This window comes from Pteropus medius, unplaced genomic scaffold (assembly GCF_902729225.1).
Source record: "Pteropus medius unplaced genomic scaffold, Ma_sr-lr_union100, whole genome shotgun sequence".
NCBI lineage: Eukaryota > Metazoa > Chordata > Mammalia > Chiroptera > Pteropodidae > Pteropus > Pteropus medius.
Window position 1 is genome coordinate 26,834,745 of NW_024349801.1, and position 15,689 is coordinate 26,850,433.

General features: G+C 40.3%; 1 protein-coding gene and 3 pseudogenes across 6 annotated transcripts in view; 1 reads left to right on the top strand and 3 right to left on the bottom strand.

The window, feature by feature from the left end:
* STARD9 (StAR related lipid transfer domain containing 9) overlaps positions 1–10,221 on the bottom strand; it is a 103,289-nt gene extending 93,068 nt beyond the window's left edge. For 5 of the 6 annotated variants that reach the window (XR_005658534.1, XM_039888370.1, XM_039888369.1 and 2 more), the window contains exons 1-3: positions 10,087–10,221; positions 5,397–5,466; positions 3,562–3,678 (exon numbers count right to left, since the gene is read on the bottom strand). Coding sequence is in view for 4 of the 6 variants with exons in the window: in XM_039888370.1 (XP_039744304.1) it covers positions 3,562–3,678; positions 5,397–5,466; positions 10,087–10,133 (234 nt within the window). In the remaining 2 variants the exon portion in view is untranslated. Of the gene's footprint in view, positions 1–3,561; positions 3,679–5,396; positions 5,467–10,086 lie in introns of those variants that run through there. The other variant, XM_039888367.1, reaches the window with a different exon arrangement.
* Positions 1,746–1,865, top strand: LOC120580977 (uncharacterized; annotated as a pseudogene).
* A 2,824-nt stretch (positions 10,222–13,045) lies between the features above and the next one.
* On the bottom strand, positions 13,046–13,164 carry LOC120580988 (uncharacterized; annotated as a pseudogene).
* A 211-nt stretch (positions 13,165–13,375) lies between these two features.
* On the bottom strand, positions 13,376–14,579 carry LOC120622834 (heterogeneous nuclear ribonucleoprotein D-like; annotated as a pseudogene).
* Between the last annotated feature and the right edge of the window lie 1,110 nt (positions 14,580–15,689).

Consider the following 15,689-nt stretch of genomic DNA (forward strand, 5'->3'; position numbering starts at 1 on the left):
ATAAAGAAGGAGGTATAATGGTATAATGCAATGAAAAGACCACCATAGGAAGCACAGGTCTAGCCCCAGTTATGCATTAACTACCTGTATAACTCCAATATAAGTCACACTGTTGTATCTGGAACACGATGGGGTTGACGTAGATTAGTGGGCAGTTGTCTGGAAACATTTTTTACTGTCACAACTGGGACTGCTACTGGCATCTAGTGGGTAAAGGCCAGGGAAACATCCTATAGTGCACAGGACAGACATTCACAACAAAGGATGCTACTAAACATCCTATAGTGCACAGGACAGACATTCACAACAAAGAATTACCCAAAGTATCAATAGTGCTGAGGTTTAGAAACCCCAGCCAAGATGACTAAGTTCCCTTTGAGCTCTCATATTCTAAGAGACTACAATGAGGCAGCACCAGCACCAAATAGGTGACGTTCTTTTCAACATCTATCAAGCAATGGCTTATAATGTTGCTCAAAATTCCTTTAAGGCCAATGGAGGAAAATCTCCTTCCATATTTGGATATTCTGAAATCAGTGCTATATTTCTGTGGGTGATGATAGTCCTTCCTTCACAACAGGAAGAGACCCAGAGATGAAGGGGGCACTATCCTCCAGGGACTTGGTTTCTCACTCTTTGCAGTTAGAATCAGTGCTTTCAAAGCCATGAGATTCCTTTTGGGCAAGAAGATGATTTAAATAAGTCTGAATCAAGGTCAGAATAAGATATGATACAACAACAGAGGTGAATCTCAACTACATCATGCTAAGTGAAAGAAGCCAGACTCAAAAGGCTACATATTGTTTTATTACATTTATATAGCATTCTAGAACAGATGAAACTGTAGAAACAGAAAGCAGAGCAGTAGTTTCCAGGAGTTGGGAGTAAGAATAGTTTGATTACATAGGAACATGAAGGGATTTGGGGCTGATGCACTGTTTTATATACTGATTGTCATGTAAGCTACACAACTGTGTTTATCAAAACACATAGAACTATACACTAAAAAGATAAATTTTACTGTATATAAATTATATTTTACTCAAGACTGACCCCTCTCCCTACACTCCCTAAATATGATCACAAATGTTGTAGAGAGAATAACTGTACTTTGTGGGAGGATGAACTGAATGACATCTAAATTCTTTCCTACACCAAGTCCTATGATTTTATGACAATCTGCCTCTCCTAGTCCGGTGACCTCAGAGCCATAGTGATTAAAGTCTGTACTCCAATTTCTGTGCTAAATTAATGAGTCCCTCTGACCAAATCATGTGGATATGAGTTCTACCACCATTCTGGGACCTCTGGCCCTACTCCAGCCTGCAACAAAGGTTCCTTTCCTTCTCTCTCCTATCCTGACTTCCCTTGGGACCAATGAGGGCCTCAGACAATTAATAAACAAACCAGAATCAACCTCAGGAGACACTGGTTTTATCTCTTTCCACAGGCTTCCTGTCAAATCCCATTTGATCTTTCTATTGAACTTCAAATTGGGCAACAGAAGAAGAATCATACTTATGAATTTCTCTCATCTATGGACTTCTAGGCTTCCACTAGATTATTTTCACTCCCTTAAGCTACATAAATGTAAAATGTGAGGCTCAAACCAAAATCATACTCAGGCTTGTTGCGATGGATGGATGGATGGATGATTGGATAAAGACATGTAATTTTGTTTTATTTACACGCACTTCCCAGCTTATTATTATCTATCAAATGTTACACAAAATAGTTCATTTTTCATCTATGGCCATGCTACTCTGAACAAGCCCGATCTCGTCTTGATCTCAGAAGCTAAGCAGGGTCGGGCCTGGTTAGTACTTAGATGGGAGACTATCTAGAAAGACCAGGTGCTGTAGGTATAAAAAATTTAAAAATAAAAAAAATAAAAGATTGTAAGCTAACAAAGTTCTTGCAATCTGTGAGATCAACCAAGGGTTGCCTCACCTAAAAAAATTAAAAATAAAATAGTTCATTTTTCTTAGGTAAGGGACAGCCCCTGGTATGTTATTGCCAGAGAAGACTGAAATAGCCAGCAGTATGCCCACTTTCTACTAATAGACCACTGACTTCTACACCACAAATACAGTCCCAACTGTGAAGTGCTGTAGGAATCCCATCCTCTTATTTGAGAGTCAGTTTCTTTCCTTGCTCTTCTTGGAGGATCTCAATGGAACAATTACAAACACCAGTAACAAGATACCTCATACATGCTTGAGTGCTGGGGTAAAAATCAAAGAGCATAAGCAAGACTGAACCTGCCAGGGCCTTCATATTCCAAAGGACAGAGAAGACTTGGTAGAGGCCAGGTAATCCCCACACTGACTTTTTCTGCTGAGCACTTATAACAACAGCATTGTGACTACAAAGGTAGGATGTCCATTATCATAACAGAAAGGCCCCCTTGAGACAACAAATTCCACAGTGGTCTAGGGTCTTATTTCTACATGTTCTCCTCAGACAGGAACGATGGCAGAATTACACGTCCATGGTTTAGAACTATACAGTCATCTTCAGGAGTCTGCATCAGCAGAAAATCAGGACTGTCCAAGACACTCAACCTTGATAACATTATTCCTTTGGCACAATTGGAAAAAGTTTTACAAAAGACCAGAATACTTAGAAAACATACTTTGGCTTTCTATTCAAAGGTATATAGACTGACAGGCAATGGTTGTCTGTTATTCTTCCCAAAATATTTCTATTTCCAATGCCATTTCCTTAGGACTACTACTCCAGCAGTGTTTTCCTTTATATGAAATATGATGTTGATCCATGAAGGCCAAATAAAGGATTTTTCTATAAGGAAGGACTTTCACAGAGAGTACCTGCTGGCTGCTGTGGTGAGGACTATTGTCCATGGTCATAGAACTGAATGAGGCAAGGCTTGCTAGCCATCACAAGGACTGAATACATGGCCTTCAACAGCACAAACCAGAACAATGATACTGCTTCACAGAAACAGAGAGAAGTCCTATAGGCCCACCTGGCCACGCCTGCTCCCTCAGAAACTTGTGAGAGAGCTAGGCAGCACTACTAGACACAGGAAAGGTAACCAACAGCCTTAGCTAGCGAAGCTTTGGCTAATCCTCTAAAGCTTCATTGGATCAATAGAATTCATCTCTTATATACACTGCAGGCTGTTAGACTAGCTGTCTAGCCCTTTACACTCAGCCTAGAAGCACTAGCCTAAGGCTCAAAGAAGATACTAGCCTCTAGGATTCCTAGGTCCTTCTGTTGCACACAACACAGGCCAAGTACAAGATGAGTCCATTCATCTAACAGGAACAGAACATTATTTGAACTAACTTGCACCCACCTGAATCATGCTGAGGCCCAAGCCTAAATGGACACTAGCCAACTCCCATTCCCTGAGCAAATAGTCCTTCCTCTTTCTGCAACTGATACCTCTCACTACCACTTCTCAGATCAAACACCATTAGTTTTTGACCAAACTATCATAAGTAAGAAATAGTCAGGGCCCAGATTCCATGTTAATTTCCCAATAATTATACAGTTATGAAAAAACTGAGAAGAGTAAAAGAAAAATGATATTACCACATCCTGAGATGCATACTGGGGGTCCTCTGGGTTGACTGACCAGTAGCAATAATCAAAGCCGAATGCCACAACCTTCTCCCGGGAGCTGCCAAAGCCATCTGATCGACTGTCCACCTAAAATCAAACACAGGATCCAATGTCTTCTCTATTATAATATCAGAATCTGGTTAGTGCACTTGATTCCTCTCTGCTGTAGTTAGAGAGACCTAGACTGGTCATGAGAATCTTTATGATATCTATTTGAAAAAGGAAAAAAGTAACCTCTGTCCTCATCTTGTTAGGTACAGTGAAGTCCCAGAGAATTAAATATCTATCATACTATCATATATCTGCCTATATATGAACCAAACATATGAGGTATAGGACAGCTTGGGAGAGAAAACCTTTCCTCTCTGGGTATCTTCTTATCACTATCATTTCTTCGCTAAGTATTTCTGGAGAAGATATATAAATACATGAGTAATTCAGTCCCTGGGCCTGACAGGCTCTAGCAACCTAGGGTTTTCATGGAGGTCCCTGGGTATCTATCCCCAATGAATCAGAAAGTATGTTGGACAGCAGAGCTAGGACCAATCCAACTGTCCAAGGTAGATGAGAGAAGAGCCAGAGCTTGGAATTGCAGTGACCTCCAGGTATTCTACTGGGGAGAATGGCATTATTTACAGAACTGTCTGTCCTACTAAATTAAAATTTAGACTCTGGACAGGGAGAAACAATCCCTAGCATTAGGCACCATAAACTACAACAGAAGAATGAGGCTGTCAGAATGACTAAGAGATTCTTAGTGGATAACTGACTTCAGGGAAGTAAGCAGCCAACAAGTGTGCAGGGGGCAGATTAAAGTTTGATGTTGGCCAGGGTTTAGTCTTAAGCAAAAATGAGTTCTCAAAACAAAGCAGCTGAAGTGATTAGGCAACAGAGATATAAATAAGAGACAGCAGAGAATAAAAAGACTTTTGTCCCCAGGGAGCTCCTGTTGAAAGTTTGGCACATCCTGTTCTCTTTTAGCAGAGCTACCAACAAAAGGAAACAGATCACATCATAGGAGCAACATGGGAGTGGGCATGGCTGGGAGGCCTGGGATCCAGATAACCCTCACTCCAGCAATTCAGCTTCCTCAGCTCTCAGGAATGCTGAGTACCACCTGCAAGCTGACTATAGCAGCAGTCACATGACCAGCTTCCCTGTTTCCTTCCACGCTCCAAGGACCAGAAAAGAAGAAGCCCTTCCACTTCCGTTAGCCTGGTAAGGAAGAAATAGGATGGAAGAAATCAGCCTTAGGAGGGGGTGAGGTATAGGAGAGGAAGTTCCCAGAGTTTGTCCAGTCATCATATCTGTGAAAGAGAATTTGTAGCAAGACTCAGAGGAGTGATCGACTCCCTTCTGGGATCTGAAGCTTCTTACTTGGTCCTCACTACAACCAAAATCTTGCATTAGCAGATGCATATTCAAATCCCCAGAAATGACTCTAGACTAAGTGATACCAAATGAGAGGCTTAGGTAAAGTCTAACTGGTGGTCGGATTAATGAAGCATACATGTGGATTGCCCCTAATATGATTTAAGCTAGCCATGACCCCCCATAACATCACTGTGTTTACTTTCAAAGCAGCTACTGACCAGTTTTCAAAACAGCTGTACACTATTTGATAGAACCTAAAGCTGCAGTTATCACCCTTTCCTGCTTTAATTCTATATTTGCTTTGTGGTTGGTCAAAGCTCTTCCAGTCCCCCTCTCTAAACATGTTCACGCCCACAACTGCACTCCCAGAAGCCCCTCTAATAATACTAGACCCTCAGTGGAGAGGAAAAGGAAAACAATTTCAAGCTTACCTTTAAATTCCTGATTTTTGCCACTTTGCCATCAACTTCCACAATAATTCTTCCTCCTTCTTTGATCTCCCTAGAAACAAGACCCAAATCCATATGAGAAGAAACCTTACCTTTTTCTCTTAATTAAGAAAAGAGAAGCTGAAACTAGTGCTATTGGGACAATACATTTCCCTACTGCTATCTCTATAACTGGGGTGTCTGTCTCCATAAATGGCTGTAAGCATTACAGCAATCAGTCCCCTAGTTGGCATGTGCTTCTCTGGATTGTTAGAATTTGGCTCTGGAACAGCTAAGTGTCACATTATTGAGCACTCTCTATATGCTAACCACTGTATTAGGTACAGTACATATTGTACTTCATCTTATACAATCCTCCTAACACCTTTCTGACATAGTTTCCTAACATATCTTTATTTTTACAAATGGAAGGCTAAAACTGAGAAAAATTATATAACTTGTTCAAGGTCACACAGCTAGCAGTGATAGAGCTGGATTTAAACCCAGATTTATCTGACCCCAAAGCCCTATATCTTAGAAATCAGGCTTGGAAACCCTGGAGAGGATCCTTGGCTCAACACACAATATGGCATCACCTCCCATTTTCTCTGGGCACAGATAGTAATGAGTTCTCTCTGTTGAGATCCTGAGAACGTATTTCCCAAATTCTTTTCTTTTATCGGAATGAGAGCCAAGATCCTTAAGAATCTTCCTATGTTGCAAGGTATGTAACAAAACTGTTAACAACTAACCAACCCCTAAATCAAAGTGGCCCACATACATGAAGCCTAAAATAAATGGAATATATTCCACTCTAGATATAAAATCCTTTCTCATATCATAAAGAGCTTTAGCTAAAGTGCTCACAGAAAAAATGTTAACAGATGAGAAATTCATTAGCACTTCCCCGACTACAAGGAAAGTCATCAACTAAACTAAATTAAATTACTCCTAGCTTGGTAGTCGAAAGTTGAGAAAATACATTGTCTCATTTTATCCTTCCTAGTAGTTCCCAGGATGTGACCTTGAGGACTGGAGGAAGTGGTGAGGGTGGGGTTGAGTGCGGGATGGGGGTGTCTTTAGATTTAAGATTATTTTTCTAAACCTGTCAGTGAGTCTGAAATAAAGCCCTAGATAGAATTTTTCTAATTTCCCTCTCCCAGTAATGACACTTCTGTTATTTAAATTTCCTCAATATACTTGGATGGAAGACCACCTAGGAAGACTAGGTGTTGTAGGCATAAAATATTAAAAAAATAAGGGATTGTAAACTGACAAGGTCCTTGCAATCTGTGAGGTCAACCAAGGGTTGCCTCGCCTAAAATAATAATAATTATAATTATAATTAATTTATTTAATAAAAATAATAATAAATTTCCTCAAGGCTTTGAGGCTTTCTTTTGTATTTCATACAAGATAGTATTAGACAGCAGAGATATTCTTCGTCTCCCAGTATCATTAACTCCCCCCTCCGCCTCCCCCCCTAGCCCTCAGCAGTCCTAAAGAAAATTTTTCATCTTTGGTGTTAACATTTTACAAGATATTTTTTTCTTTCTGAATTTTAAAGTAGGTTTTATTATCCCTCCACCCACTTTAAAAATAACATACAGATTATATATAGTAAGTTTGGACAATAAAGAAAAAAAATTATGCTATAACTTTTCCAAATCTATTACCTAATTTTAAGTTTGCCTTTTCTTGAGGATTCATCTAGTACTCTTTGGCTTAGAGAAGCCAAAAAAAAAAAAAAAAAAGTGTCCTGAACTTTACCTCTTGATAGAAAGATATAACACTATAGGAGGGTGAGATCCCGCTCCTCCCTTTGCCATTGGTAAACTAGTGGTTCCAAAATATCCTAAAACAAAATAACAGTGAACTAAAGTATAGCAGAATAAAAAATGTACCAATCTCAATTGGAGAGCTGACCGCACAGAGCTCAATGAAAGTCTACTAAGAAGAAGCCTGACACATGGAAGAGTGGAGCTACTACCACTCGCCTCCGGGTCCTGAATTCTACCAACAGACATTCATTCCTTAGGGTTAAAGGTTTTGCACAGGAATAAATCTTCAGTTACACGTTTACTCCCAGGACAGTATTTCTCAAAGTGTAGTCCACAGGCCACCTTCATCAGAATTACAGGGAATGGTGGGGCTAGTTACTTCAAATTCTTGTTAACAAGTTGCAGTATACGAGCTCTCCAGGTGGACTGTATGTATTCTATAATTTGAGAATCTTTCTCCTAGAGGGGGAAATAACCAAGCCATTACCACTTATCTATTCATTTGTTAAACTTTTTAAAAGAGACAGCTTAATATAAGGAGGGATAAAAATAGTTGTTAAAAATCATATAGCTAAAACTTTACTGAACACTTAAAATGAGCCAGGGGCTCTAAGTATTTTAAATGTATTCTTTCATTTAGTCTTTAAAAAAACAAACAAACAAAAAAAAAACACTGAATAGTTATTCTATTTTACAGATTTTTTCAAAGCACAGAAAAGGAATATAGTGTATGAAAAATAACTTTTGACAGGGCAGTGGAGAGTGTTCCAGGACCTACAGTATTAGCAGAAGAGAACATGTTCTCTCAATGATGAATGATTTTGGATAGACAAGGAGCAGCACCTCATAATGAGATAGAGACTTTGACTATGGAAATCAACTATGAAGTAGAGGGGAGGGTGTCAAAATCATTTCCCATATTACCATTTTACTGATGGATGATCAGTTCTAGTCCTACTGAGAAAGAAGTGCAACTTTTCTGTAACCTCAGAAAGGAACAGCTTAGTCTGGTAAATCGAATCTTGGTTCTACCTATGTTTAGACCTTAAACAAGGCTATTTTCTCACCTGGGAAAACAGAAAAATGTAAGCTTAGACCAGATGCTAAGATTTTGTCCCAAGTACAGCATCAACCAGATCTAACGACTTTGTGAACTGAGCCTGTGCCAATGACTTAATTGAAGGTTTGAATAAAATATATAATCAGCAGATACCTTACACTGAGATGAGCGAAGATGCTGAGACTTAACCTACATCTTTGCAGGATTCTGTGAGAAGAGGGGAGTGATCTCAACTTCTTAACTGGGGTCACACTGGGTTTCTCTGTGTCTTCCTGAATCTATGCTCCTGAATCTTCAGCCTGCACACCTGGATATCTGCAGTCTTGGCATTCTGTTTGCTGATCAAGACTCTTAATCTGAGCTAAAAGTAAATAAGCTTTGTGCCCTTCTTTCCCCTTCTTTTTTGTTTAATGAGATGTTTTTCTCTACTGTGGCTGCAAATAATTCAACTTCAACAGAATTTTCTTATTCTAATCCTTGGTTTTATAAATTCCTAGCTCCCAAGAAACTGAGAAGTGGTCACCGTTATCCCAAGAACCCTTAAAAGAAGTTTTGCAAAATGACAATCTCCAGAGGCTACCTCAGCATAGCAGCTGCACCTATGAAAAAACCCCCAACCCTGAGCCACATCTAGTAATGCAGAAGCCAGAGGTCATAAGCCATTTACCAATCTAAACACAGCAGTCTAGGCACATGCTTCTTTCCTTCTTTCTTCATTGTCCCTCTTTTGCCTTTTTCCTACTTTCTTTCCTGTTTTTGTTTCTTTCTCCTATCTCATTTCTCTCCTCATTATTCTGTCAATTGCATGACTTTTTCAAAGCCACATAACATCAAATTTTATTATGAGAGGCAATGCCTTTTTTGACCCTTCTGCTCAATTTTCAAGCCTCTTATGTCCTGGAAAAATTTAATTTCCCAAATAATTCCAATATGTGCAACTGGTCCCAAACCACACTCTCCACGGCTTTATCGCCTATCACTCACCTCCCTGCTCAACATACTCTCTCCCCAAACCACCAAACTTATCTAACAGCCTAAGTCCTTTTCTGTGTTTTACTTCACAGCGCTTTTTACACCTTCTCCACCTGTCACAAAATCTAAGAGATCTTTTAAAAACAGTTCAAACACTAACTCTCCTGTGAAGCCTTCCCTGACTTTCTAAGCCTTTGAGTGGAAAATCAGTGAAAAGACGACGAAAAACGTGTCTGGACAATGGATACCTCAAGAGCTGAGAGGTGCAGAATCAGATTCGCTCATGAGGAAGTGGACACTGACAATGTTGAGGAAAAGGGTTAAAATAACTTCCCCTACTTCACAGTTCTGCTGTGGAACATAGAATAAAGCCAAGATCTCGCTGGGCCTGTTTCCCTCTAATGCCTTCCAATTTGCCTTTCCCCACATCTGGACAGAGAAACCCATGTGTGCCCACAATTCTGCCTCAGTCCTCACAGGTACTCCAGAGCCAACAAGAAGAGAGAGGAGACTGACAATTCCTCTCCCCGCGTAAAGATACCTTCCTATACCTCCTCAACGTACCGAGTGAGAAAGACCCAACTCGTGCATCAAGTCTTGAGCTGCGGTCCCCTAAAACTCCTGCTGACAGGACTCTGAAGACGCGGGTACAGAGCAGCCAACCCCAGAGGACATCCAGGAACCGCTATCCCTCAGGGCACGACGCGAAATCTCGACCGAGGCCTCGACCTGCCCGGCCTTTATGGTTTCCGGACCCTGACCCGCTGGGCCACTTGTTGCCTGATTTCCGCACGCCGGAATCACTTGTGGGGCAGGCGGGGATCTTACCCTCTTCTCAGCTCACTTGACGCCTCAGGCGCCCCCTCTTGCCCAGACTCACCTTTTGCTGAGGGGCCGGACCCTCACCGCCACCCGCACGTTCGCCATCCCTCGGCCTCGGCCCAAGCCCGGCGGGTCCGCCCAGCCGCAGTATCACCAGCCCCAGCCACAAGCTTGGCGCAAGCCGCAGTCCAGCCCCTCCCGCCCCACGCGCCTCTCGTGATGGCCCCGCCCATGCGCGCACTGGCCCCGGCCGGGGCGGTGCCTGCTGAAACTCAGCCAATCCTGAGCCCGAAGGGCGGGAGGACGCCCGTCCTGCCCCGCCCCACCCCGCCCCGCCCGGCTCCTCCCGAGATGGCCTCGCCCAAACGCGCGGCGTAGGCAGGCGATGCCTATTTAGCCTCCACCAATCCTGAGTCCCGGGGGCGGTGGAGGGCAGAGCCCCGCCTTGTCCGGCGGGTGCGGTCGGGACCCTTCTGCGAGGTAGCTTTTGTTCTCAGACTGGCTGACAGCACTTGTAGAGTCGAGTAAATCCGTTAAACTTTGGTCAATAACAGACAGTTTACAAAGTAATTTGCTCGATATTTTTATTTGCTGCGTTGGCCTGAGCTGTCGATTTTGTGGTTAAGTTATAGGGCCAGAAATGAAATGGGGAACATTGCTGTTTTTGCAGTTCCCAGCAAAGAGTAATGTCATTCTTTGCAGAGGCATTTGGAGTGTAAAGGAGTTTAGAGTGTTCACTAGAGAGTTCTCGATTGTGCTGGAACCTCATGGCCACCCTGGCAGTGTTTTGGTGACGGAGGGAATGCTTTTGGTCAGAATTGGTTCATTAATTCGTCCAAAAAATAACCGTTGAGTACTTACCAAGTGCTTTTCTAAAGCGTTGAGGATACAGCAGTCTCTGCCTTGTGGAAATAGAAATCTCCAGGGAAGAGAAAAGAGACAATAAATATATAAATGTATACTATGTCGAACGGTGCTCAGCGCAATTTTTTAAAGCAGAGTAAGAAGATACGGTAATGGTCTCTGTATGTACGGGGAAAGATGCTATTTTATATAGGATCTTTAGGAAAGACCTCACTGAGAAGGTGGCACTTGACTAGAGTCAAGAAAGTGAGGGAGGGGGCCATGCAGGCGTTCATTTATTTAACAATATTTCCTAAGTAAGTGCCTATTATGACAGGCTTTGTTCTAAGCACAGGGACAAAGATTTGAGTTTGAGTTAAACAGGCAATCTCTGACCTCATGGAGCTTGGCAAGAGAGACTGACAGCAAATAAAATGATTTAAGTAAATATATCAGATTAGCTAAGGAGAAAAGATAAAGCAGGAAAGGAGATGGGAAGTGAGTAGAGAGGGTGTTGAAATTTTAAATGAAATGGCCAGGAAAGGTCTCACTGAGAATGTGACACTTGAGAAAAATCTGAAGGATGTAAAAGAGTCATGCTATTATCTGGAAAAAGGACAACTCCAGACACAGGGAACAGACCATTGTAAAAGAAATAGCCTGGAATATTAGAGGAACAGCAAGAAAGCCAGCAGGGGTACAGCGAAGTGACAGAAGGAGAGAGTCATAGAGAGGTAGAATTGAGACTATGATATAGTCTTTGGATTTTATTCTAGGTGAGCTGGAAAACTATTGGAAAGTATTAAGGAGAAGAATAAAATGATACAATTTATATTTTTAGAAGATTACTCTGGCTGCTGTTCTGAGACTAGTCTTATGAGTGGGGAAGGATGTAAACCCAGAGACCAGTCAGGAGGCTATTTTAGTACTCCAGTAGTAGTAATAGAGGCAATGAGCCATAGCAGGCATCTTCTGATAGCAGTTTACTTATCCAGTCTCCTCTCTCTCATCTATTTGAAAGTACCCTTCCCTAGAGTAAAGTATTGAGATAGCTGGTTTATAATTCAGGTTCACCTGGAAACCTATTTTTCTGAATGGCTTTCTACTCACTGTGCTTTGCAGTGAAAATAATCACTGTATTAGGGAAAACAGTATGGAGGTTCTCAAAAAATAAAACTACCTTATGATCCAGCAATTCCATTTCTAGGTATTTATCTGAAGGAAATAAAATCGCTATCTTGAAAATACATCTGCACCCCCATGTTCGTTGCAGCATTATTCACAATTAGCCAAGATATGGAAACATGAAAACAAACTGTGTAAGAAACAGGGATGAAGACCATATATATATTTCCTATCATTAATCATGATATCATAGGGTTGCAAAGAATGATACTCTAATTTTATCATTATTTATGAATTGAAATACTTCTCTAAAGAACTTTTTCTCATCAATTATTTGATTACCCTGAGGTTCAGTTCACATACAAATGCTTGATGATTTCAAGTATCAGTTTTCAAAATAAGTTAGTTCCTTAGAACTTTCCAAAGGTGGTTAATGAGTTGTTGTTTTTAATATTTTTATAAACTCATGGATTTATGCATACATTTGGCTCTCCATATCTGCTGGTTCCATATCCACGGAGTCAACTACCCACAGATTGAAAATTTTTACAAAGGTATGTTGTTGCTGGCATATGTATTATGTAGTTAGGCCTATAATAATTGTGTCTGTAGTGAACATGTACAGACTTCTTTTTCTTGTCATTAGTCTCTAAACAATACAGTATAAACTATTTACATAGCATTTACATTGTATTAGGTATAAGTAATCTAGAGATTATTTAAAGTATACAGAGGATGTGAGGGAGGATGTGCGTAGCTTATACGCAAATTCTATGCCATTTTATATAAAGGACTTGAGCATCCTCCGATTTTGATATCCACAGGGGTCCTGGAACCAATCCCTCACAAACACTGAAGGACAACTTTATTTGATTTGCTTCAATACATTGTAATTACTATTTTTTTTTTCACATACGAAAGCATTTATTTGAGGTTTATTTTTATTTTTTTATTTTTTTTTAGGCAAGGCAACCCTTGGTTGACCTCACAGATTGCAAGGGCCTTGTCAGCTTTCAACCCCTTATTTATTTTTTATTTTTTATTTTTTGCTCCTACAGCACCTGGTCTTTCTAGGTGGTCTCCCATCCAAGTACTAACGAGGCCCGACCCTGCTTAGCTTCCGAGGTCAGACAGGATCGGGCTTGTTCAGGGAGGCATGGCCGAAGATGCATTTATTTGAGGTTTAAATCATACAAAGAAAATTTGTATAAACACAAATCCACAAGTCATAAAAGCAAAAAATAAAGTTAGAACAAAAACTAATTGGTGGCTATGTACAGTTAGACACAGTTGTGTCTTTTACACTAGGAAGTCTTACAAAATAGTCATTTTAGATCAACAAAATACCAGTTTTCAGTGTTGTCCTGCAAGAAGATGGGTTACTGTAGCCATCTCCTCCGGTTTCCTCCAATGTCCTCCTTTAGTGTGGCTGGTAATTGTTTTGGTGATTGCCACCCCCTGGAGGTGCCTTGCATAAGTGCTCTGTTAGCCTGGGCCACAACACTGGTACCACCTTCTCCCCCAGCTGCAGCACCTCTTTCTCCATTTTTGTCGTTACTATTGCTGCCTATCCACCTCTTTTGGTTGTGCAACTTTGATTTCACACTTCCTAGAACCAGTTTGATAATATCTGCTTTCTAACAATTTCTCTACTGGTTCTTCCTCTGTATATGTGGTAAAGCAAAATCCTCTTCTTTCATTTGTATTTGTATCCATAGGAAGTCAATATTTTCAATCACTCTGAAGTCTCAAAAATATTCTTTAATTTGTTTTCAGAAGTATTTGGGTTCAATCTGTCTTGGGGGTTCCGTCCCTCCTAAAATTTTAGCCTTTTTGGGGTCTATTAATTTGCCATCTAGCTCATGTTCTTTCAGTTCCAAAACCTTATCAACACTAGCAGCATCGTGAAAAGCACAAATTTGAATCCTCTTGATCTTTCAGTGATTGGATCTATTTTAATTGTTCAGTCTACAACTTCCCCATATCGAGACAGATATTCAGTCAACTCTTTCTTGCTCATTTCCCAGCTCAAGCCTCCAATAAACATTTACCTTAATCCTGCTGATTCATGCTGGCATTAATCTTGGATCCCACTGCAAATTCCTCTATGTTGCTGTACTCATCCTAACCTCCCTGGTGCTGGAGTTATTGGTGGAGGAAAGCTGACAGGCACATGAGTTTTGTCAGAAGCGACAGCAGAACGATGTATGGCACTGGGTTTAAGATGGTGGTGGAAGAGCATTAGTATTCTTATTGACAGCCAAACCGTCCCAACTTTGGCTGTTGATTTTGACTCAGCTCCAGTAATCTTTGATATCTTTCTTTGTTTCTGACATGTCAAGAAGTTCCAGGATTATCTTGAACATTTCTCACCCCAAATGTGCCATCAGCCATTTCTTCAAGGATTTCTGGTTCCTTATAGAATGAAATGCTTTTTAGAAATGCTAATCTTGGTGCTCATTGCTTTTGGGTTGGTCACTGATTGTAGACCCTCCCCGCCAAACATACTTTTTGTTAAATTTGGACACTTTCAATTCAAACTCAGGACCACAGTTTTTACTTAGCTTCATTGAAATCTTTCATCTGTGTATACCATCTCCCATAACATATACTGCTACCTTAACTACTCTGACATAATTACTCATTTGCTTTATCCCACAGTACACTCACAGTCTCAGAATAATAATATGAATACTAACAACAATAATAAGAGTTCTGAAAACAGCAAGTTTGGGGGAGGGTGAGGCACTGTGTTGTTCATAGGGAATGTTCCACTAGGAGTAGTCAGTCAAAGTTATTGACTTTTAAAGTCACTTGAAATAATTCCTCTCAGTTTGATTAGGCCACCAGTTTGATATACAGTAATTTCTTTCATTTTACTTTCAATTTTAGGAATCCTTTATTTTGTTTTATAATTATATATTTACATAGTTCCAAAGTCAAATTTACAAAATGAGATCTATTTAAAATTCCAGCTTCTACCCCGTTTCACTCAGTTGCCTCTCTCCCACTATAGGTAACAACGTTTTTTAGTTTTATATATATTAACCCCTACCCCTTTCTTACATAAGCAGTAACATATCATACACACTTGTCTGGCTTTGCTTTTTAACTTTACAGTAAATCCTGGTGTTCACTCTATGTCAGTATACAGAGATCTTCTTCATTCTTTTTTTGCAACTGCATAGTGCTCTACTATGTGCTATTATATTTTATTATATGTTATAAAATATATTATCAGTCACTTGCTAATGGCACATTTGGTGGTTTTCTGTCTTTCGCTATCACAAATATTCCTGCTATGAATAGCCATGTGCATATATCTTTTCTCTTATATTTGCCGATATAGCTCGGCAATAGTTTCCTAGAAGTGGAATTGGTGAGTCAAAAAAGCGAATCTTTATGAAATTAAGCTAAATATTCTCCAATTCTCCCTTGTAGTGGCCATATGATTGACTTTTGCATTGCCATCAGCAATAATAAGCATGCTAGTTTCTTTACAGCCTCATGAAGAGCATTGACAAACTTTTGCATTTATACCAGATAGGTGAAAAATGGCAATTCAGAAGTTTTAGTCTGCATTTCTCTTGTTATAAATGAAGTTTTGCTGTTCTGTATTTTAACCAAGCTAGCTTTCTTCCTCTTGAATCCTTAGAACTTTACCATGATCCACATGATAAAATTTCAGGGGAT